Source organism: Cnephaeus nilssonii (assembly GCF_951640355.1).
Source record: "Cnephaeus nilssonii genome assembly, chromosome: 4".
In the NCBI taxonomy this organism is placed as follows: Eukaryota; Metazoa; Chordata; class Mammalia; order Chiroptera; family Vespertilionidae; genus Cnephaeus; species Cnephaeus nilssonii.
Genome location: NC_137075.1, coordinates 67,293,188 through 67,318,923, shown reverse-complemented (window position 1 = coordinate 67,318,923; position 25,736 = coordinate 67,293,188). Strand labels below are relative to the sequence as shown.

At 38.4% G+C, this 25,736-nt stretch overlaps 1 protein-coding gene across 2 annotated transcripts in view; it reads right to left on the bottom strand.

Moving 5' to 3' along the window:
- Positions 1-25,736, bottom strand: part of PIAS1 (protein inhibitor of activated STAT 1) — a 128,492-nt gene that overhangs the window by 72,514 nt on the left and 30,242 nt on the right. For both annotated transcript variants that reach the window (XM_079768443.1, XM_079768442.1), the window contains exon 2: positions 17,024-17,468. In XM_079768443.1, coding sequence (XP_079624569.1) covers positions 17,024-17,468 — 445 coding nt within the window. The remainder of the gene's footprint in view (positions 1-17,023; positions 17,469-25,736) is intronic.

Sequence of the window (25,736 nt, the reverse complement as noted above, 5' to 3'; positions counted from 1 at the left end):
ATTCTACTCGGGATTTAATTTTTTAAATACCCCAGATTTTACAAAGCGTGGCAGTAGAATAAAAAACTGAAGTTTCTTTTCATACAAACTTATTTATTTGGATTTTTTTATATTTCAAATTATTGATACATTCAAAGAGTATAAAAAGAGCTGCTAACCGATGCTAACCGTGTCTAGTCACACTCGACATCCGAGTACAAAAGGTTAAAAATTAACTTTTAATTAAACAGTTTGTCACAGTTGATTTTCTAGTAGTTTTCTTGAACAAGAGTTCTTGCATAAAAGTAGCTGGAAGTTTCTAGCTACACTAACCACTCTAGACTAGCAAGGAAAATTATTTTACACTGAGGCCCAGTGCACGAATTTGTGCACGGGTGGGGTCTGGCAGGCCCACCCCGATGGGGGCCCATCAAGCGGGGCTGGCGGGGGGGCCGAGGGCGGTTAGCTGGCTGGCCCTGCTCCTGATCGGGGTGTTGGGGGCCAATCGGGGTCCAGGCTGGCCAGGGGCGGGGGCCAATCAGGGTCTGGATCAGGCTAGCTGGCTGCTGCAGTGTGCATCATAGCCACTGGTCATTCTGGTCGTTCCTGCCGCTGGGCTTTTATATATGTAGATAGATGGTTCACTATCTACCTAGTAGTACAGACTGAAATGAAATGAGTGTGTCCTTAGTTTTTTCTTAAATGTGTCTATTTTCTCTAGCTAAGTATAAATATTAAGGATTTGCCATCTACCTTTTTCCTGTTTATAAATGTTGGCCACTTTATCTTTCATCAAACATTACTACTACTTATATAATTGCATTTAGATATAGTTTAATAGCCTTTTCCAAATCCATTTTACACTATCCTTTCTTAAATGAAGTATAAGGATAAAACACTAAAATTTGAGTAGCAGCTTATATTCATGAACCAAAAAAAGGCTCTAAAGACTGTAATTATCTAATGTAGATATTAGGCATTTAATAACATTTACCCAAAACTGATTTTATACTTATAATAGACAAACTAGAAATTCCAGGCATGTGAATAAACACTGACCTTATACTTCTGAAATATATTGCTTTAAGAGAACCTTACAAATTATTATGTTTACTTTCCCCCAGCAAGATATGAAATTTCCTTCTGATAAGGATTAAGAGTACTCATGAGGTTGAAGGTAGTGGCAAATGAGCCCATATTCAAGAATACTTGCTAAGATCAGAGGGAAATAGCTGTAAGTTAATAGATAATCCCTGACAAACACCTAATACAAATAAGCAAACAGGTATAGTTACTACTATCCTAGATTCCTATACCTAAGTAGAGAACCTATCAGTTTCTTTTTTTATCATATTTAAAAAAAAATGTTTTTATTAATTTCAGAGAGAGAGGAAAGGAGATGGAGAGAAACATCCATCAGCTGCCTCCAGTATATACCCTAACATGGGACTGAACCCACAACCTGAGTATGTGCCCTGACCAGGAATCCAACCAGCAACCTTTCTGTGCACGGAATAATGCTTAACCAACTGAGCCACACTGGCCAGGGGAAGAACTGATCAGTTTCAAAAGTTGAAATGTTATGAATATCAAGATTAATTTAACGGAGCTGAACCAAAAGAATGCTCAAGCAGAAATGAGTTTCTTAGACTTAGCTCATTGCTCAAAGCCATCTTTCCTCTATGGCAGTGGTCGGCAAACTCATTAGTCAACAGAGCCAAATATCAACAGTACAACGATTGAAATTTCTTTTGAGAGCCTGATTTTTTAAACTTAAACTTCTTCTAACGCCACTTCTTCAAAATAGACTCGCCCAGACCGTGGTATTTTGTGGAAAAGCCACACTCAAGGGGCCAAAGAGCCGCATGTGGCTCGTGAGCCGCAGTTTGCCGACCACGGCTCTATGGTATCAAATAATCATAAAAATACCAGTTTTGCCATAGTCCCCAGGTAAGAAGAGTGTTAAGTTCCCTCAGTCAATTTCTTTGAATCCCTCCTAACAAGAACATCTTACCATGAAGAATAATGCTAGTCTTTTAAAGATCCAATAATGATTTTTTTTTAAAACCACAAAACATGCCCCTAAACATAAGCCAATTTCATCTGTATTCAGCCAAAGAAATAGCAATGCTCAAGGAAAGCTTACCGGGCTGTACATTAATTTAAACATGGCACATTACTGTAAGGTACAATTTCAGGAATTTTCAGCAATCAGACCAATATGTTGACTTTCAGAATCAACTTTCTTCACTCTATAGATCAAACTGTTTTCTTGCATTTTACAGATCATAGTAAAAATAAAATTGAGGGGTTTTGTGGGGTTTAATATAGGGATACCACCTGCAGGCTTAGAAAAAATGCCACAGTGAGGAACTAAAAACATTAGATGCCTGAAGAAGGGGGAAGTATGAGGTGGGAGAAGCATGAGTAAAGACAAATGGCAAGATGCCAAAAACAACTTTCCAGTGAAAGTTGGACTGGACCAGTTTTGAATACAGGTTAAGAGAATAATTTTGTTCCTGCTCCTAAAGCTCACCTTCATACCACAAAATTCTCTATTCAGAGAATCTAGAAAATCTAGAAGCATGCATTACTTTCTTCATGAGCATAGAAACAGGTTTACCATCATTTTTAGCCTTGATAGAGGAGAAAGGGGAGTACAAATAGTTGAATATCTCTAATATATACATGCTTATTTCTTTCTCTTCCTCTCTCTAATTCTGGGTACAAACAAATGTACTGTGTCATATACACATATTAATGTATGCCAATGTATGCATAAACAAACTAGAGTATACAAAAGCCAACTGGAAATATCACCTTTAATTAAATTAATATCTAAATTGTAGTTTGCCATATAGAAAAAGAAGCATACTTTGCAATGACCCACAGTTGAAGAACTGGATGGATTAGACTGGTAATTATCATTTATTTAAATGATAAAATGTTTAACTGTGTGAGGTGATTTCTTAGGTAACAAAAAATTCCAATTTTATATAGAAGTTAATCTATATAGGGCAATGAGAGATAAAACAAATCACTATCATTACTAACTGTAATTCCATTTTATATAAAATTAAAATACATTTCAGAAGTTACATTAAAAGCATAACAGGGTAAAACTAGAGGTGAAATGCTAGATTAGGGAGCAAAGTAAAAGTAAGCTTCAGACTTAGAAAGGCTAATATAGATTACCCATGAGGTATAAACCTCCAGCACTTTTATTCTAGTCACACTAAAGTTAAGCATAATTCTCCTCCAAATATTCTTCTGATTAGCAAATTTAGATCTTACGGTAGGAAGGTGAAAATTAACAAGAAAAACATAAATATAGTCCTGCCTTAAAGTTGACTTCAAAAGTACTCCATAATCTACACAAGCATAAGCAAATTATACACAAATATACCAACGATAAATACAAACACATGGCATGATTTGCTTTATCTAAAAATAACCACAAGATCAAATTCTACAAAAACTTCAACCTTAAGTAAAAACATAAGTTATAGTATCAAGGCTATCTGATAAACAACAATGTATTACTTCTATTAAAGAGGAAGCTAATTCACATCCTGAGTGAATTTGAAAACCTGAATTTCCTTATCTACTAGATAGATAAAACTGCAATTTGACATTTTAAATATTATAATAGCTCTATACTCTCTTGGTTGAATTTTAACTCATTTCTCATCAGACTCAGCAATTCCACTCTTACTTTCTTATCTCCACCCCACTTACCTTAAGTTAAATGACTGCTTCTTAGCTTTTGAATTCTATGAAATAGAAATTTGAAGCACTAAAGATAAATGCGTATTTCTCCATTTTACAGCAATTATTTCATAACCTTAATTAGTAAAATGTTATAGTCTTTGTGGAAAATAACTTTGCAGTTCCTTTTAAAACTAAAAATGAGCTTACTACATGGCCCAGCAAGTGAATTCTCATGCATTTATCCCTGAAAAATGAAAACTTATTTCCACATAGAAACTTGTACATGAATGGTCATAGCAACTTTACTTATAATATCCATACACTGAAAACTATCTAAATGTTTTTTCAGTGGGTAAAATGGTTAAACAAATGGTAGTATATAATATTATGTAATACTTCTCAGCAGTAAAAAGAACAAGCTACTGATATAGACAACGACTTGGATAAACCTCAAAGAATAATGCTAGCGAGAAAGCCAATCTTCAATTGATATATAAAGCATAACTCCTTTTATATAGCATTGATGAAATAACGTAATTTACAGCTAGAGAATTTATTAGTGGTTTCCAAAGACTAAGGATAGGAGAAGAGGATGAGTGAGGCTACGAAAGAGTAGCAAGAAGGGGTTTTGTGAAAGTATTAGGAAGTGACTTTTAGAGAGAAAGGGCTAGAGAGAGAGAGAAATATCCATGAGAGAGGAACATCGCCAATTGGCATGTGCCCTGACCGGGAATCAAACTGGCGACCTCTTGGTTCCTGGGTCAACACTCAACCACTGAGGCACCTTGGCCTGGCGGAAGTTAAATATCTTGATTGTGGTGGCAGTTACATGAAGCTACACATATAATAAAATTGTAGAGAACCACACACACATAAGTGAGTTTGTACATTAAAAAAATCGTAAAATTTGAATAAGCTCTGTTAATTGTACTGTCAATTTCCTGGTTTTGATATTTCACTAAAGTTAGTTAGGAAAGATGCTAACAATGGGGGAACTAGGTGAAGAGTACACAAGACATTCCTTCACATACACTTCTTCACAACTCCCTATAAATCTATAATTATTTCAATATCTAAAGTTTTAAGAAAAGAAACACAAGCTACAGACTGGAAGAAAATATTTGTAAAAAAACATCTGACTAAGGATTAGTAGTATCTAGAATATATAAAGCAACTTTCAAAATTCAGCAGTAAAAAAACAAACAAACAATACAATTAAAATATGTAAAAGATGTGCACAGATATTTCACCAAGGAGAATACAGAGATGGCAAATAAGCACATGGAAAGATGTTTAACATTATTAGCCATTAGAGAAATGCAAGAACACAATGAGATATTCCTACATACCTATGTAAACACCTAAAATAAATAAGTAACAATATGCTGGCAGGAATGCAGAAAATCTGGATCTCTCATATATTGCCAGTAGAAATGTAAAATGATACCCAAGACTTAGGAAAAGAGTTTGGTGCTTTCTCAATAAGCTACAGATACAATTATACGTATGACCCAGCAATCTCACTCCTGGGTATGAATCCATAAAAAAAGGAAACTTATGTCATTAAAACCTTGTACATTAATGCTTATAATAACACTAGAGGCCCGGTGCACGGATTCGCGCATGGGTGGGGTCCCTCAGTCTGGCCTGCACCCTCTCGCAATCCAGGACCCCTCGGGGGGGATGTTAGCCTGCCAGGTTTTGGCCCAATTATCCCGGCCCACTGTGCCTGCTGCCGCCGTCCGGTAGCACTCCCACGGAGGCAGGAGAGGCTCCTGCTGCTGCAGCCACGCTTGCCAGCCATGAGCCGGGCTTCTGGCTGAGTGGCGCGGCCACTGTGGGAGCACACTGACCACCAGTGGGCAGCTACTGGTGGTCAGTGTGCGTCATAGCGACTCGTTTGGTTGTAACGGCTGCTTAGGCTTTTATATAGATTATTTGTGATAAGACAAAAACTGGAAACAACTAAAATGCCCTTCAATAGGTGAGAAGGTAGAGAAACTGTGATACAGCCATATCGTGAAATGCTGCTTAGCAATAAAAGGAAATGAATGAGAAATTTCCAATACCAATCATAAATAAAGTCAAGATATATCACACTGGGAAAAAGTTGAAACTTATATCACAAAATGCTAAACCCCTTAATTTTATATCAGAGGAAAAAGCCCAATAATTCAATTTTTAATGGGCAAAGTTAATGAATAGTTCAAACAAACACAATTACTCAAACATATAAAATAAAGCCACACTTTGCCTGGAGGGTGTGGCTCAGTGGTTGAGTGTCGACCTATGAACCAGGAGGTCACAGTTGAATTCCTGGTCAGGACACATGCCTGGGTTGCAGGCTCGATCCCCAGAGTGGGGTGTGCAGGAGGTGGCCAATCAATGATTCTGTCTCATCATTAATGTTTCTATCTCTTTGCCCCTCTCCCTTCCTCTCTGAAATCAATAAAAATATATTTAAAAACAAAAACACTTCACCCTCACTCTTAAGAGAAATGCTAGTTAAAACTATAGTTACAAATAATCACCCATTAAATTTGAAATTATCAAAAAGATTAATAACACACAGTATTGCTGAAGGCATAGAGGGAAAACTACTCTGCATAACCAGTAGGATTAGAAATTAACTCAAACTTCTGGAGAGAAATTTGTCAACATCTATCAAAATTTTAAATGCATATTCTACTTCTAGGAATTTACCTTTTAAAATATTGGATATTTGGACATGTGTACAGTGATACATGTCACAGAACATTCTCAGTAGCACTATTTTCAACAGGAAAACACCTATATGTCAATCAATAAGAGAATATGTAACAAAGCATAGTCCAACCAATCACATACAAAGTCGATGCTAAAAAAAGAATGAGGCAAACGTTTGTATAGGCTCTCTGGAATGATGTAAAAGGAACTGAAAGTACCGCCTGTAGTTGAGATAAAGGGAGGAAAGGAACTTCCCTTTCATTATAAACGCTTTTTGTAACTTTAGATTTTTGTATCAAATGAATGTAATGTCTATTCAAAAATTTTAAGACAATAAAAAAAACCTAAATACAATAATTCCATGTTAGTGGAGAAATATACAAACAGTTAAGTGGAATAGAATAATATCCAGAAAAATATTCATTCAAAATAGTTTGGGAGGAATTAGAGCCTTACTCTCATATAAAAAAGATAATAAAATTCAGAATTGATTTTTAAGACCCCATAAATGTCAGAAATATAAATGTAGGAAGACTGTTAATTTACTCATTTTGGAGATAGGACATCAAAATTCAGGTAAAATCCAAAAGCCACTGTTTAATATATGAAAAGCAATCAATACACCATATTAAAAGAATAAAAAACAAAAACCACAGGATCATCTCAATAAATGGAGAAAATGCATTTAAATAAATTCTAAATTCCACTTTCATGACTTAAAAATTTTTGACAAAAAGGGCACCTATGAAAAAATCCACAACTAACAGCATACTCAATGGTAAAAGACTAGATGTTTTCCCTCTAAAGAGCAATATAAGAATGTCTACTCTTCAAATTCAACAGCATGAAAAGGATTATACACCATAACCAAGTAGGATTTGTGGAACACAAGGATGATTCGAAATATGAAAATTAATCAGTATTAATATACCACATTAACAGGAAGAAAGAAAAAGCATATGATCATCCAAACTGATGCAGAAAAAAATCATTTGACAAAATTTAACAAGCTTTCATTATTTAAAAACTCAATACCAAGAACTATAAGCAAACTATTTCAACATAATAAAGTATATAAAAAAACACACACACACACCACCACAGCTAACATCACACTCAATGGTAAAAGACTGAGAAACAAGCTCAGAAACAAGACAACTTTCTATCCCTCTTCCTTCCTCTCTCTAAAAATCAGTAAATTTTTTTAAAAAATAAAATACCCTGTTATCATTAAAAAACACACACAATAAACCAAGTGTAATGGAAACCTACAAAATGGCAGAAAATATTTGGAAATCACATATCTAATCAGGGGTTAATATTCAAAATCAATAAACTCCTATAATTAAATAAATAACACCTATAATTCAAGAATAACAAAACAAATAACCCAGTTAAAAAATTGGCAAAGGACTTGAAGAGACATTTCTACAGGGAAAATATACAAATAGCCAACTAGTACATGAATTAATAGATGCTCATCATGAATCATGAAAAAAATGCAAATCAAAATAAGATAACTTCAGGCCCACCATAATGGCAAACAAACAAACAAAACAAAACAAAACAAAACAAAAACAGAAAATAAGTGTTGGTGAGGATGCAGAGAAGCTGGAGCCCATGTGCATTGTTAATGGAAATGTAAAATGGTACAGCTCTGGAAAACAGCATGGTGGTTCCTCAAAAAATTAAATATAGAACTAGCATTATGACCCAGTACTCCCACTTTTGGATAAGCAGGATCTCACAACAACCAACAAACTAAACAACCCTAAATGTCAATCTACAGATGAATGGTTAACCAAATGTGGTTGATGTATACATTCAATGGAATTCAATCAGCCTTAAATGGGAAAGAAATCCTGGCATATTCTACAAATATGGACGAAGCTTGAGAGCACTGTGTTAAGTGAAGTAAGCCAGTCACAAAAAGACAAATATGATTCCACTTACATGAGGTACCTAAAATAGTCAAATCCTTGGAAAGTGCAATGGTGGTTACTAGTGGCTAGGGAGGAGGAGCAGATGGGGAGCTATTTAATGGAAAAAGTTATAGTTTTACAAGTTAAAAAAGGCCTAAGAGGTCTATTGTACATCAATATGAGTATATTTAACACTACTGAACAGCACACTTAAAAATGATTAAGAGGGTAAGTTTTTTTGCCACAATTAAAAATTCTAAAAAGAAAATTAGACACATTCATTAAAAATAATTATATTCCCCCGCTCCCCCAAAAAAGAATGAAGCACTGTTCCATGCTGTAACATGAATGAACCCTGAAAACATTATGCCAGGTGAAAGAAGACAGTCACAAAAGGCCACATGTTACATGGTTCCATTTATATAATATCCAGAATAGGCAAATCCATAGATGGAAAGATGATTGGTGGTTTTCAGGAGCTGGGGAAGGGGGAAATGAGAGGGACTGATAACCAGTAGTGTTTCTTTTGGGGAGGTGATACAATTTTTTTGAATTAAATACTGGTGATGAATGTACCACTCCATGAATATACTAAAAAACTTTGAGTTGTGCACTTTAACAAGGTGAATTTTAAAATATGGGAATTATATCTCAATGAAGCTGTTTTAAAAATGCAAACATCATAAACTCACAGATTTGAATTACAACTTGTTTTTCAACTTCTGTGTAATGGGAGATATTACAAATTACAGACCAAGATAAAAATATTTAAAACATATAATAGAGGGATGACTACGATGCATTATATACAAAGCATGAACCAACAAGGAAAAAAATAGACAAGGAAAATAAGCAAAGAATATATGAACAAGCAATTCACAGATTACAAATAGTTAATAATCATAAAAATGTTCAACTTCAGCAGATATATGAACAAGCAATTCACAGATTACAAATAGTTAATAATCATAAAAATGTTCAACTTCAGCAGAAAGCAAAAGTATATAAATTCAAACAAGATAGTTTATAAAAACTTTAAATTATTGATGAAACTGTGGGTATAAGTGCTCTCACAAAAATGTTGGTAGGAGTGTAAACTTTTGGGGGGGGTGGAGAGGATGCAATTTAATAGCAACTTAGAAGTATGGATATCCTTTGACAACAAAGTAGGAAAATTGCTTTGCATTTAAAGAATTAACTAAGTACAAAAATATATATTCTTTTTTTTTAAAAAATATATTTCTTTATTGATTTCAGAGAGGAAGGGTAGAGAGATAGAAACATCAATGATGAGAGAGAATCATCGATCGGCTGCCTCCTGCACGCCCCCCACTGGGGATCGAGCCCACAACCCGGGCACGTGCCCTTGGCCGGAATCGAACCCGGGACCCCTCAGTCCGCAGGCCCACGCTCTATCCACTGAGCCAAACCGGCCAGGGCCAAAAATATATATTCTTATACGAGGGGCCCAGTGCACAAATTCGTGCACCTTGAAAGGAACTGTGGGCCACGAGGTTGCGGTAGGCACAGGGGCGGGTCTTGGCCCATCCTCCGCGCCCCCTCCCAGCCCCTCCCGCTGCAGCCCCCGGTCCCATCTGCCGGTAGCTCCGCTCCTGCTGCTGCCATTTCCACGTGCTGAAGGCATCGGCCCCGCTCACACCTGCTGACAGCGCAGAGCAATTGCGGCTGGTGCCATCAGCACTGGCGCTGGGCACTGGCTGCAGGTGCTGGCAGCAGGTGTGAGCACCAGGTGGGACCAAGGTGCGCAAAAGCAAAGAATTTTCAGTAACCACTAGAGGCTCATCCCGATGACAGCGACCGGCACCCTGCCTCGGTCTGGCGCCCCCCACTCACCTGCTCCACCATCCCACTGCGGCCGACACCCGCCACGTTTCACGCATGCCCCCTGGTGGTCAGCACACGTCATAGCGACCGGCTGTTCAGTTGTTCTGCCATTCGGTCTATTTGCATATTAGCCTTTTATTATATAGGATATAAGAACTAGAGGCCCGGTGCATGAAATTCGTGCAAGAGTAGGTCTTCCTCCCCCTGGCTGCCGGCACCAGCTTCCCTCTGGCACCCAGGACCCAGGCTGGCTTCTCTCCAGCTGCCCACAGGCACCGGGGACCCAGGCTGGCTTCCCTCCAGCAGCCCGCAGGCACCGAGAACCCGAGTTGGCCACTCTCTGGCCCCTACTTTGTCCAGAAGGACATCCGGTCTAATTAGCATATTACCCTTTTATTATTATAGGAGAGAGAGAGAGAGAGAGAAAATTCTAGAAACTACCAAGAACAAGTAGAAGTCATATATTAAAGCTGATTCTTAAAAACAATTCAGCCATTTTATTTTTACCTACCTTAAAATAATCCTACATAATAAAATGGTAATATGTAAATTACCATCACTCCGCTACGCCCACGATTGGGCCAGCAGGAGGCGCAGGGGGCGGGACTCAGGGTGGCCGGGGTAGCTGATTGGGCCAGCAGGACGCTGAGCTCGCGGCGGCGCCAGTGGCGCCACGAGCTCAGCGTCTGTGCCATGGCTGTGCCGGAGGCTTTCGGAAGGCCTGGGGCACCGGCGGACAGCCGGCCAGGTCCCCCGCGATCAAAGGCCAAAGCGGGGGACCTGGCCGGCTGTCTGCTCCGGCGCAAGGCCTTCCGAAAGCCTCCGCAGCGCCGGAGGCTTTCGGAAGGCCTGGGGCACCGGCGGACAGCCAGCCCGCTGGTGCACCAGGTGCATGATTAAATCATGCACTGGGCCTCTAGTTTAATTATAATACTGCAATCAACATCCAGCTTCTTTTGCACTGCAATATCCCATTCTTGGAATATCTAAAGCTTATTTACATTTTAGTTTTTAAGAAACTTAGCAGCAGTAGTGTGAACAAATTAGAATGACTAATCTCAATACAAAAACTACTGGAGTCATCTGCAAGCACTGTCAGCACTGAAATAGTATAGCTACTAAAGAAAGGGAATGCCCCAGATATCTACCAACAAAATTTCTTAAAGGAAAGAAATGGATTGCCAAATTGGGTTCTCCCCCTTTGTTGTACCATGATTACCAAAACCAAGTCCTCAAGCCAGCTAGATTCAACTTGTATGGTAATTCAAATTTTGATGGGGAGACTAAACCAAAGTGGTATAGGACCCACTGGCAAATTCAGAAATGCACATCTCAAGTACTATATATACTACACATTTGATCTTTAAATTTCATCCCAATAAAAATATATGTTGGATTTCTTTGTTAAACTGTACTTACTTGCTTCTGGACCTAAATGGCTGGCTCATTAATCTCACATTTAAAAGTACAATTACACAGAAAAGCAGCCATGTAGGTTGCTTGGTGAAATAAATAATAAATAAATAAATAAAAGTACAATTACACAGAGGGGTTCTTTACTGATTTTGATTGATAATATTCCTTTCCCACCAAAGAGACTATCGTTAGTAGTTCCTGAAATAACACTCAAGAATACAGACCCCCATTTATTAAAAACACACTAGATTCCTTTAGGCTCTGGGTCACTATATACAAATAGTAATAAAATTATTAAATTCATCAGATAAAAAGAATATTATTTACAAAGGAATGTAGATTTAGAAGCTGTAGCTTGGATTTTGTTTTGAAAATCAGAAACCTGTAGCCAAAAAGTTTCTAGGGAAGAAACCCACCTACAAAAGAAATATGGCTTTTGACTCCCCAAAATTCTAGTACCGATCACAGCTTGTGTTGAATTGTTAGAAGGCAAATTTTCTAAAAGTAGAGAAGCGTGCATAAAATCTTTGAATGCCTTTTCAATAATTATTAGAGCCTGCGTCCTTGAATTTGTATCACCTGATCTCCAAGCACTGGCTATTAGGCATATGAAGGCAAATTCAATTATCAAAAATGAGAGAAGAAAACTGTGAAATATAATCCAATGCCAGAGGAGCCCTTAGCAGAAAACATTGGTAACTAATATTATTAAGATGTAGCAGACACCTTACCTACACTGCACAAAACAAGATGGATCATTTTAACTATTTAGAAATACTGAAGCATCTGGGCCTGTTTTTCCTAAGGCAAACTCATTAGTCAACAGAGTCAGCAAACTCATTAGTCAACAGAGTGGCAAACTGTGGCTCGCGGGCCGCATGTGGCTTGCGAGCCGCAGTTTGCAGACCACTGTCCTAAGGCAAAACCAAAGATAGATAGATAGATAGATAGATAGATAGATAGATAGATAGATAGATAGATAGATAGACAAACCAGCACACCTAAGTTGTTGGTCAGTTTTCCCTAGAAAATATCCATATATTATCCCACATCAAATTAGAACTACTTGTAACAGAACTCAGGAATCCAAATACTATATATATAGCCCAGACAAGAGAAATTTGTGGTGTTTTATAGAAAAGATTGTTTGACAGATAATAAAGTTAAATAGAAATCACCTTCCAAGACTTAAAAAAGAGAACTATAAAACAAGTGACCTGAAACAGATTTTAACACTGACAGGCAAAAATACACAATAAATCAAGCATTTTACTTTACAACCACCTTTAATTCATGTCCCGTTCTTCTAGTTAACTATAGACAATGAAATACATTATCTTTAATATGTGCCCCCAAAATGAAAAAAGCCTTAAAATTAAAAGTACTTTAAAATTAAAGAAGTAATAATAAAATTATTTTAAGAATGGATAAGAATTATCTAATAAAGTAGGGGATAACAAAACCACTATTTTGACTTTTTAAGAAACATGAACCATGCATAAAGACATTCAGCTTACATCAGAACATCTAAAAATCTGTTTAAATCTAGTGCTTAAGGCCAAAATAGAAGGGATACAAATGAAAAATTAAATTTAGCTGTCACATTCTGGACTTGAGTCATTATACTTCCTTATGAACTATCTGTTTCTAATATTTTAAGGGGAAACCAGATATTTAACCCATTACTAAGTTCACATTAAAAAATTCATAAAGAGCCCTGGTTGTTGCAGTTCAGTGGTTAGAGCATAAGCACACACACAAAAAGGAAGGGGATTCGATTCCCAATCAAGGGCACATAGCTGCGTAGCAGGTCCAATCCCCAGCCCTCGTTGGACCAGCAACCAATCACTGTGTCTCTCTCACATCTGTGTGTGTGTGTGTGTGTGTGTGTGTGTGTGTGTCTCCCCTCCCACTCTCTAAAAAAATACATGTGAAAAATATTCTCAGGTGAGGATTAACAAAAAACAAAACAAAAAAAAACTCATAAAGATAGATGTACCCTGAAGTATTAAACCTTTAAGATATAAATTAAGATATACTAGAGGCCCGATGCACGAAATTTGTGCAATAGTAGGCCTTCCTTCCCCCGACTGCCAGCACTGGCTTCCCTCTGGCACCCGGGACCTGGGCTTCCCTCGCAGCCCCAGCTTCGTCCGGAAGGTTGTCCAGAAGGACGTCCGGTCTAATTAGCATATTATGCTTTTATTATTATAGATTAAGTTATGGCTACATAACCATGACCTGTCCAGTCTGCACTTCTACTCTCTGAAAGAAAATTTAGATACATGTGTAAACAATATCTATTCATACTGGTACTTGTATGAAAATAAAAACAGCAAGACACATTAATCCTCTCTAATAAAATGGTAATATGCAAATTAACCATCACTCCGCTACATAAGCCACGCCCACCAGCCAATCAGGGAGAGTATGCAAATTAACCCCATCCAAGATGGCTACAGCCACAGAGAGCAAGGTTTCCCAGGTAACAGAGCAAGCCAAGCTTTCCATAGCTGTTGCAGGCCTAAGCCTCCACTCAAGCTACAAAGTTTCAATTATAGAAGGTAAACAAATTCAAACAAATGGCGGCAGAATGGAGCTTGAGAGAGCAGGCCAGGGTTGCCGGCGGCAACAGGGGAAGCAAAGCTTTCCGCACACCCTGGCCGGGCTCACCCGCTTAAGGCTACAAAGTTTCAATTGTAGAAGGTGAATTAACTGCCACAGAAATGGCTGCCGCCCCGGAGGGAGCAGCAGGCTTGGCTCCGCTCCAGGCTACAAAGTTTCAATTGTAGAAGGAAAATAAATTCCAGATACCAGGGCCTCCCCTTGGGTTGCCAGGGGGCGTGGCCGGCCTGCAAACCACCACATGCCCCTCGCTCAGGCCGCCCCACGCCCCAAGGGAACCCCACCCTGATCCGGGACACCCTTCAGGGCAAACCAGCTGGCCCCCACCCGTGCACCAGGCCTCTATCCTATCTAATAAAAGAGTAATATGCAGATTGATCATCACTGCAACACACAATATAGCTGCCCCCATGTGGTCAAAGATCCTGCCCCCATGTGGACACAAGATGGCCACTACAAGATGGCCAGCAGGAGAGGGCAGTTGGGAGGCACCCGGCCTGCAAGGGAGGGCAGTTGTGAGGGACCAGCCCTGCAAGGGAGGGCAGTTGAGAGGGACCAGGCTTGCAAGGGAGGGCAGTTGGAGGTGATCAACCCTGCAGGAGAGGGCAGTTAGGGGTGACCAGGCTGGCAGAGAAGGGAAGTTGGGGGCAAACAGGCTGGCAGGGAGCAGTTAAGCATCAACCAGGCTGGCAGCGGAGTGGTTAGGGGGTGATCAGGCTGGCAGGCAAAAGCGGTTAGGGGCAATCAGGAAGGCAGGCAGGCAAGCAGTTGGGAGCCAGCAGTCCTTGATTGTGAGAGGGATGTCCGACTGCCCGTTTAGGCCCGATCCCTGGTGGGATCGGGCCTAAACGGGCAGTCGGACATCCTTCCAGGAGTCCCAGATTGGAGAGGGTACAGGCTGGGCTGAGGAACAACCCCCCCGCCGTGCACGAATTTCGTGCACCGGGCTTCTAGTTTAGACTATAAGAAAATCTGAGAGCTAGGAATCCAATCAAATAAAAGCCACCAGCATATTTTCCTTTAAATCTCAGATGATGTTTACTACAGCATGTTTTTGGCAACAAAACGCTGAAAATATCTGTCTTTTAATAAAAGACTTTAAATCATGGAATAGTATACAATCTTTAATAAGATATGAGCTATAATATATATATACATGCGTGTGTATATATCTGGCCTTCAATTAAAAATGTAAATAAATAAATGAGACAAAGAGAGATGCCTATAAAATATATTATGGGGGGGGGGGGGAGACATCACAGAATACTATGTATAATATGATTCTTCCTTGAAAAACAAGAAACAAATTGTTTTTATATGCATACACATTAAACTGCTAATGAGGAAAGGACTTGGCATTTTCATTTTTTATAATGAACATGTGTAAGCTTCATAAGCATATAGGTTCCCAACAACTGTTAAGTTTTCTTATTATGGCTATTTTTAAAATAAAATGTGATATAAAATTCATGTTGCATGAAAATAACTCCTACAATCTTGATTTATTCAGGTAAATTCTGCAAAATATAAAAACAAACATTTCCCAGTTCAAAGAATTTCAGTAAATGTTCTCAAAATTCAACACTCAACAATCCCCAAACTGAAATGTTTAACTATTTGTAACAGGGGTTGGCAAACTTTTTCTGTGAGGGCCAGACAGTAAATATTTTAGGTTTTGCAGACATACATGGTCTCTGTTGCATATTCTTTTTTTTTTTTTTTAAAGAACTCTTTAGGAACATTTCAAAACACACACACACACAAAAAAACATTCTTAGCTCAGATCCACAAAAAACAGCCAGCAGGCCATAGTTTACCAACAACCACTGATTTATAAGAACAAACAAGCACCTGGAAATTTGATTTTAAATAAATTACACCAAAGGCATCAGAGATCACAATAACGTTTGTTTTATTCTTCATTAAATAAAGTAAGGTTGCATTATAGCAATTAAAATTACAAACTGATTGCCCAGCCAGTATGGGTAAGTGGTGGAGTGTCGACCTATGAACCAGGAGGTCATGGTTTGATCCCCAGTCTGGGCACATGCCCAGGTTTCAGTCTTGATCCCCCAGTAGGGAGCATGCAGGAGGCAGCCAATCAATGGTTCTCTCTCATCATTGATGTTTCTATCTCTCTCCCTCTCCCTTCGTCTCTGAAATCTATAAAAGTATATAAAAAGTAAAATAAAATTGCAAGTTGATTAATAAATTAAATTCTATTTAGTATTCTAGGAAAAACACAGTAAGCGAAATCTCAAGTATTTGTATTATATTGCCATGATTACGTATGTGTGCACCTTCAAAGCACATATGTCCACTTTAAAAAGTCAACTGAAACTGAAATACTACACATCAAAGCTCAAATCTCCTTTTAAAATAATTAAAACCATGAACCCATTTAAATAATCAAAACTAGCTAGTCATTTGTTTTATATGTCTTAATTTCTTGAAAATTAAAAACTGAATTGAGAGGTCAGTACTAATTATTGGGTTTTTAATTTTTAAATTTGTAAGGGTTATAATAAAATATTAATCAATAATTTAAAATATACTTCACAAGTTTATATTCTTGAAGACATTTTAATATTTACTGTGTCAGCAACCATCACTAGAAACTTGACTACACTTTTATTGTCTAAAAGATAGCTTTTATACATTTGAATCTGTCTAAAATTGGAAGATCATTATTATCATCTAGATGGTATTACCAAGTATAAATTTCATTATGAATAATCAACTGGGTCAAATTAAAACTCTAAAAGGAAAATGTATCCCCCAAAAGTAACCAAATAACCATTATAGAATAATCATCTTACCTAGACTGGTGGGTTTTATCAGTTCATCCAATAAATCATAAAATGGCAATTTTTGAAGTTTTATATCCGGATGGACTGGGTGAAGAGCTGATGTAAGGTGTGGGAGTTCCAGTTCATGTTTAGGTCCCAGAAGAGAAACAGGGAGTAATGGTGATGATGTAGGGTGACCATCATAAGTGAGCTGTGGAATGGTAGATGGAGACAAAGTTGCTGGCATAGGACCTGAATGTACGCTGGGGATGGACAAGTCCGCAGGCGTCATGATTTTCTGGGGGAACCTCCGCCTATAGAGTTCTTTAATTTTCATTTGTACAGCAGGACTGCAGCCAGCCTTTAGCAAGTGCAGGGCTTTTGTGAGAAGTTCGTGTTTGCGTCCGTGCTTGTTTCTCCCAGCGTAGCCCAATAGTACTTGAAGTTCAGAAACTCTAAGGCTCATAACCATTTGCTTAGAGACAAAACAAAATGTAAAGCATTAGTATTCCAAGAATATAATTTACAATATTAAACAATACTTTATTATAACACTTTCTCCTTATCGTTTGCTTAGAGGACAATTTATTTACAGTGAGTTCTAGTTATTTCAAACTTAGTTTAAATCATTTAACATAAGTAACCAAAGAAAATTAATATTCATAAATTCACTGACTTCTACCTAGGGTTATGAAACATTTTAAGATTAACCACATCTCACCTCATCCCACTGTTTTGATAAAACTGTGAGTTCTTTATCAAGCACTTACTCCAGAATGCTGACTGATATGTGGATGGCAAAATATAATAATGAGCTTTCAAGAACATTTGTTTTCTTAGGGAAAAATTATATAAGTATACATGAAACATTTAAGCAGCCCACTTCAAATACCAAATGTATACAGGATATAAATAACATATTATCAAGTACTACATTCTATACTAATTCTGGAATTTGTAGGACATAAGCTATACCTTTTTTGACCCATTATATATTAAATACATTTGATATTTTCATATTGGTTTTCACTAAATATTTCCAAATACACAAGGTGTTATCCTTCTTGCTTCATATATAAAGAAACTAGTTAAGAGTGTTAAATAACTTACCTAAGGCTACTGAGCCACTACGTAGCAGTCAGGATTCAAATCCAGTTATGTAAGATTCTAAAGCCCCTTCTCTTTCCACTACTAAACCATTAGGAAAAGGATGGAGCGGGAAACACTATTGAGGCACTACACTGGCAAGACCAGGCTAAAAAGTCCAGGAGTTCAATGCACATGCCCTAACGTGTAAGGCTATAGTAAAGAAATCTATTTAACTTTGTTTAACCCTGTGTTCCCAAACTGCTTTGGTCATTGTTTCTCCATTTCCAACTACTAAGAAAGAGACTGTCAACACCATCTACACCAAACATGTCAAACTCGTGGCCCACAATGAGTATTTTTGCAGCCCAGCCAAGGTAACAGTGTGAGCAGTTATTTACAACTAGAGGCCCAGTGCACGAATTCATGCACTGGTGGAATCCCTCGGCCTGGCCTGCGCCCTCTCGCAATCCCGAACCCCTCGGGGGATGTCGGACTGCCGGTTTAGGCCCAATCCCCTCAGGGGCCAGCCCATCACACCCAGTCCCGATGGGGGCCAATCGGGGCCCAGGAGGGACAGCGGGAGGGCTCCAGGGCTTGTCTAACCCGTCTCGATTCATGCACCAGGTCGATTTCGGCCCAATCCCTGCAGGTCAGGCCAAGGGACCCCACTGGTGCACGAATCTTTGCACCAGGCCTCTAGTATGCATATAAGATCTTTGGTTAATCTCTTCCCGCCCTCCCTCCTCCCCCTTCCCTCTGAGATTCATCAGCCTGCTCCATGTTTCCATGCCTGTGCATTGAGCGTCTGCCCCCTGGTGGTCAGTGCACATCATAGCAAGTGGTTGACTGAACGAATAAGCCTAAGCAACCATTATGACCGGTTGATCAGATGACCAGTCGTTACGATGCGCACTGACCACAGGGGGCAGACGCTCAACACAGGAGCTGCCCCCTGGTGGTGAGTGCACTCCCACAGCCTACCTCCTGCAGCTGGCCAACCTCCCGCGGTCCCTCCCCCAGGCCAGCCAGCTCTGATGGCCCTAATCGGGACTGGCTGAGACAGCCCCGATCGGCCCCAATTGCCGGCCAGGCCAAGGGACCCCACCCGTGCACAAATTCATGCACCAGGCCTCTAGTAGATTCTGAAAGAAAATAAGTCTCCTGTCAGATCCAGAATTACTGACATTCACCTTGGGTCAGTTTTGAAAGTAATCACTGTGAACAAGATTTCCCCTGAAGTAGGAAAGACAATAGCAAAGAAGCAATGCCATGTGTCGGGAAGAAAACATTAATTTTACCATTGCTCTTGTTCTTTTTTTTATATTATACTTTTCTAAATAAACCTACGTTTCTATGAAAATTGAAGCTTTTGGGGTTTTTTTTGCAGCCTACATAAACTTAAACCTGGTTAAATAGTATTTGGCCCATGTTAGCTTTTGAGTTTGACATGCTTGATCTGCACCAATAGTCTCATTTTAAAGTGGAGGAAAATGAACTCTATTGAAAAGAAATGACTTACCCAAAATCATACATCTATTAACAGCAAATCCTGACTTTGAGGAAACAAAGCATTTTCTAGACCAGAGAAGTAGAAGAGCTCATGTTTCTTTGATTAACCAGCTATATTGCATATAAAGCTCTTTATACACTCTTTTTTTCACTTTTGAATTTTTTTTGCAATCTGCAAAGAACTTCTAGAGGGTTGGCTAGGGGAGGCTGTCATCTCAGGGAGTGGTGGGGAATTAAGGAAGGCAGTTTAGTATGTTGTGAGGGGATAAAACAGTTGAGGAAATAGCAAATGGTAAGCTTATATATGTCTTCCATCCTAACACCTTTCTGTTAGTTTTATCCCCTCACAACATACTAAACTGCCTTCCTTAATTCCCCACCACTCCCTGAGATGACAGCCTCCCCTAGCCAATCCTCTAGAAGTTCTTTGCAGATTGCAAAAAAAAAAAAAAAAATACAAAAGTGAGAAAAAGAGTGTATAAAGAGCTTTATATGCAATATAGCTGGTTAATCAAAGAAACATGAGCTCTTCTACTTCTCTGGTCTAGAAAATGCTTTGTTTCCTCAAAGTCCAGCTTTTTTGCCCATTAGGCCTAGAAGAACTAATGACTCTCTCCTCACTACTCTTACTGGCCATTTTTCTTATCTTTATTTTAGCACTAAATCACTGTATTATAACTTTCTGTTTATATAAGTGATTCCATGTCCAGAATGAAATCCACTAAGACACAAGGCCATGCATGTTACCCTCAGAATCTAACACTGGGGCCTGACAACAGTAGAAACTCTTCAAATGCCTGGGGGGGGGGGGGGGGGCGGGAAGGAAGAGGAAATCTGTTTTAATCTCTTTCTTAAAAATATACCTCTGGCCTGGCCGGTGTCAGTAGTTGAGAGTCAACCCATGAAACCAGGAGGTCACGATTCAATTCCCAGTCAGGGCACATGCCAGGGTTTTGGACTAGATCCACAGTGGGGGTGTGCAGGAGGCAGCTGATCAATGATTATCTCTCATCATTGATGTTTCTCTCTCTCTATCTCCTTTCCTCTCTGAAATCAATAAAAATATATATTAAAACATTTAAAATGTGTGTGTGTGTGTGTGTGTGTGTGTGTGTGTGTGTGTGTGTGTGTGTACACGTGTATGTATGTATCCTGTACCTCTCCATCAGGCTCCAATTTGGACTACATGCTCTCTAGGCCTGTACACAATTATGGTCATAGCAGGATTTAACTTATCCTGGTAATCCCCTTGTCTCTCTTCCATAGTGGATCCTATTTCCTTAATCTCACTTCTTTGTTGGTTTTCTCTTTTTAGTAGGGTATTTCTACCCTTTGTACTTCCCATAACCCATTCTCCATTTTTTTTTTATTTCTTACATTGTCTAAAAATACCTTCACTTACCCATATTTAATAACCAAAATTGACTCGGTATAAAATTCTAGACAGGAAAACATGTTCCATCTGAATTTTGAAGGCCTTTCCTCAATGTCCTCTGGCTTCCAGTGTTGCTGTTAAGAAGCCTAGCACACCACCATTCTGATCCCGAATACTTCATGGTCACCTGTATATCCCTCTCAGGAAGCTTATAGAAGTTTCTCTTTATGTGCTCTGACATTTTACAATGTGTCATGTGGTTTGTGGTTGGGTTGGGGTTTTTTTGTTTGTTTTTTCAATTGTTTGAAGTGATAATTGCTGAGTCTTTTAACTTTAGAGATGTGTTCTTTAGTTCTGGCAAGTTTTCTTATCTTCCTTAGACTTTTTTCCTATCCTCTTTCTTCTCTATTATAATGCTTCAAGTGCATGCAATACACCTAACCTACTGAACATCATAGCTTAGCCAAATCTACCTTAAACATGCTCAGAATACAATATCCAAAAAACACTGACAACACAGTACACAGAAGAGGATTTGATTGTTTACCCTGGTGATGGCAGGCCTGACTGGGAGCTGTAGCTCACTGCAGTTGCCCAGGATTGAGAATGTACCTTAACCGCATATTGCTAACCTGAGAAAAGATCAATGTATATGCCTTTAGCACCATCGTAAAGTCAAAAAATCGTAAGTCGAACCATCCTAACTCAGGAGCTCTCTGTATTTAGATACTGACCTTCTTAGATTGATTCTCTACTTCTTTTCCACTCTATTTTTTCCCTAGGATTTTATATCTCTTGTCTTTTAGCTCTATTTTCTGAAAGATCTCAACTTTATCTTCTAACTCTTCTATTAAATTTTTAACTTCCATAAGCTTTCCTGTTTGCTGCAAATTTCTTTTTAATTTTCCCTACATCTCATTATTTTCCATGAATGTATCTTCTTTTCTGAGGATATAAATTTGACATTGTTGTTGTTTTCTTCTAATCTCTGCACTGTCTCTGTAACCTGAGTTCTTTTTGCTATTTGCTTTGGTCTCTACCTTTCATGCTGACATTTCCCTCAAATGAGAATCACCCGGCTGGTGTTGCTCAGTGGTTGAGCATCAACCTATGAATCAGGAGGTCACAGTTTGATTCCCTGTCATGACAGTCAGGTCAGGGAACATACGTGGGTTGCAGGCTCGATCCCCAGTGGGGGACGTGCAGGAGGGGCCAATCAGTGATTCTCTCTCATCATTAATGTTTCTGTCGCTCTCTTTTCCTCTCTGAAGTCAATAAATATATATATTTTTTAAATCATTAAAATAAAATGAGAGAATTCTTGGATTTACATTTATATCTAACAGTATGACACTAAAAGATGATTAGAAGATCTGTGTGAGTGAGCAGACCAGGGTATTTATTCTAAAATAATCGGGCAGGAACCTGGCTATTTTGAGGATTCCTTTTGTCTGATCACTTGTGACAGAAAGGAATCCTCCAATCTCTTTTTTTGGCAGTATAAGGTTGGCTTCCAATGTTCTCAAGACAGAGTAGGTGAATGGGAAGAGAGGAGGGGAGGTGCTTATAATTCAGTAAGACATTTCACATAATCTCCTCTGCAGAAACATAAAATTTTACCAACACACACACACATATATATACTTATACACACACGTATGAGAGAGTGCTATTCCAATTAAGAGTCAAGAAACATATTCTGAGAAAGACAAATACAAGTCAATATTCAAGCAATATTAACAAGTATTAGTAGACAAAGTGCTTTTACAATTAAAAAGAAAGTGCCAGTTTTATTGTTTCATTAGCTATGACCTTACATTATTAAAGGTCATATTGAAATTGTGAATAAGAATTAGGTACTTCCTGTAAAACAACATAATTACTCTCATTCACACACCCTACTGCTGTGGTTTAAAGAATTAGTCATAAAGCAGACTCTATATTCTGAATCTTTATCTGGTATCAATTTATAACCAATTGTAAACCAAAATGAATTCTAAAGATAGACAAAATGGGCATTTAACAATGTCATAATATCTCATTTATACTTTTACTTTCTACCTACAAAAGCAAAGAAATAAAAAATGCTAAAATTGCATACAGTAAAGCCTGTACTACAGTACATCAAAAATATTTAATTCATTATTTTCAAAGCCAGATTCTTCAACCAATGAAACTGACTTGAGTAGTCCAGCCATGAAGACAGAAGAGAAGCAGTCCAGAGACGGAAGACGCTGATGTGGCCTTCCCATACTAGCAGTCAGCAGCTGTGCATCACTGCAGATTGCCCAGGACCAAACCGGACAGAGTCGGACCTGCATTACCACCATTTGTCCACCATCCAGAACTGAAATGTCAGTGCTGACATGTACACATAAGGAACGGTTGGACATTGAAATTGGGTCTCAAAAGAACTGTTGGCCCAGAAAAAAACTCACTACACACTGATTCATTTGCCTGTCGCCATAACCATTATTGCTTGTCTCATTTTCGGTTCTTATAAGTGTATTTCTAATAGCACATGATCTCACTCATCTAGGGGAAATAATGAACAACATAGACTGATGAACAAGAACAGACCCAGAAACAAGGAGGCATGGATCAGACTGTCGGGCCTCAGGGGGAGGGTAGGGAAGGGTAGGGGTAAAGGGGGAGACCAACCAAAGGACTTGCGTGCAGGCATATGAGCCTAACCAGCGGTTAAGGACAACAGGGGGGTGGGGGCATGTGTGGGGAGGGGTGTGGGATGGGAATGGGGGGACGAGGACAAATATGTGATACCTTCATCAATAAAGAAATTTAAAAAAAATAAAATAAAAAAAAATAAAAAGCTAAAAAAAAAAAAAAAGAAAAAAGAAAAAAAAAAGAAACTGACTTGACTTGTGGATCATTCTTAATCCTCTCCATTGGAAATAGTTAATAAGCAGCCGTTAGATTAGCAATTTGTCAACAATACCGAGTTCAACCAGAAAACCTAGTTAGACAGTCTCTACTAAAGCAGCAAATCAAGTTGGTTACATCTCCATAATCTTGTTCCACCCAATTTATCTTCTTTTTTCCCAATATAAGATGACTGAAAAATGACCTATAGTTCCTACTCCTCTAGCTGATCATGCTCCTCCATTCCTGGTCTATTCCATCATACTGATGGCATTTAGCTCCCACAGAATGACAAAATATGCAGATTCCATTCTCCTTCAAGCAAAGTATAAACCTAACATTCCACTGACATGGTGTACCATGGCATCAGTATTTGATAGATAATTTAATCATCCCTATTTATGTACTGCCCCATCTCATGAAACATAGATAGATCCCTTAGAAAAGCTCCTTCTAGATAACTTAACCACTAAAAAATAACCCCACTAAGAACATTTTAAAATTTTAATGAAATATTTTTTCTAATAAAAAACAAAGTTTAAATAGTTTTTTTTTAATTTCGTTTAAAATTCTAACACACTGCAAACCATATTGTCCAGAGGGAGAAAAATATGACTTTTATTTCAGTAAAAAAGCTGCTCTGCAAACAGATGTTCAATAAATGATTTTTGGATCAATGCACAGGTCCTAAATGAGTACGCAGACAGAAGGACTATAGGAATAAACAATGAACACACATAAAGATATGCTAGTCTTCAGCTAATGACTAAATCACAATCTTTCAAGGTCTATTTTCTCACTTCAGAAAATGAGAAATTAACTAGAGGTTCTCAAGTTCCTTAAAATTTCAAAATTCTATAATGCTATAACTATTAAATGAACTCATTCTTCTACTCTTCCATAATTAAAGAAATACAAACAATCCAACTAGACAGTGGAATCTTTCTATATTAGCAATGTTTTCAATAAAAGTTTTAAGCATCATTTACTTGGGTTAATAGAGTAAAAATAATGATAAACCTAATATATATTAAATGCTTACACTATGCCAATTACATAATAATGATTATCTTATTTAAACCTCACAAGAACCAGAGAGAGATCATTTTTATTTCCATTCTATGTATTAAAAAAAAAACCCAAAAACCTGACATATGGATAGGAAAAACCGAATCACTTTTCAAATAAAATCTAGAATTAAAAAATAATAAGCAGGGCTTTAATAAATTTTAAGTCCATCAAATTATAAAACTGAATATTCTTTCCTAACTGCCCCAACCAAAAACAGACAAAACAGTGTATTTACAATTAAAGTGTCAACAAGACAAGAAGCAATTAAAGAAATAGGATATTCTATGTGAAAGAAGCCCAAAAAGAAGAAGAGACAAATATTAACAAAACAAAAAGTGAGAGAGAAAATGCATTCTATGCTCAGAGGTGGGTAATCTTTTTCTGCCAAAGGCCATTTGGATATTTATAACATCATTCTCAGGCCATACAAAATTATCAACTTAAAAATCAGCCTGCTATCCTATATAATAAAAGGCTATATGCAAATTGTCCCCTTGGGAGTTCAACCGATCAGGAATTCGACTGCTCACTATGACATGCGCTGACCACCAGAGGGTGGTACAGAATGAAGAAAGGAAGGCCCCGGCCGGCAGCCAGAAGGCCCCGATTGGCCCTGATTGCTGGCCAGGCCTAAGGACCCTACTACCCATGCACGAATTTTGGGCCTCTAGTCCTATATAATAAAAGCTTAACATGCTAAATGTCTGGTCGTCCGGTCAACCAATCAAAGCGTAATATGCTAATGATATGCTAAGGCCGCTCAACCGCTCGCTATGACGTGCACTGACCACCAGGGGGCAGACAGTCGGTCGGTCAACA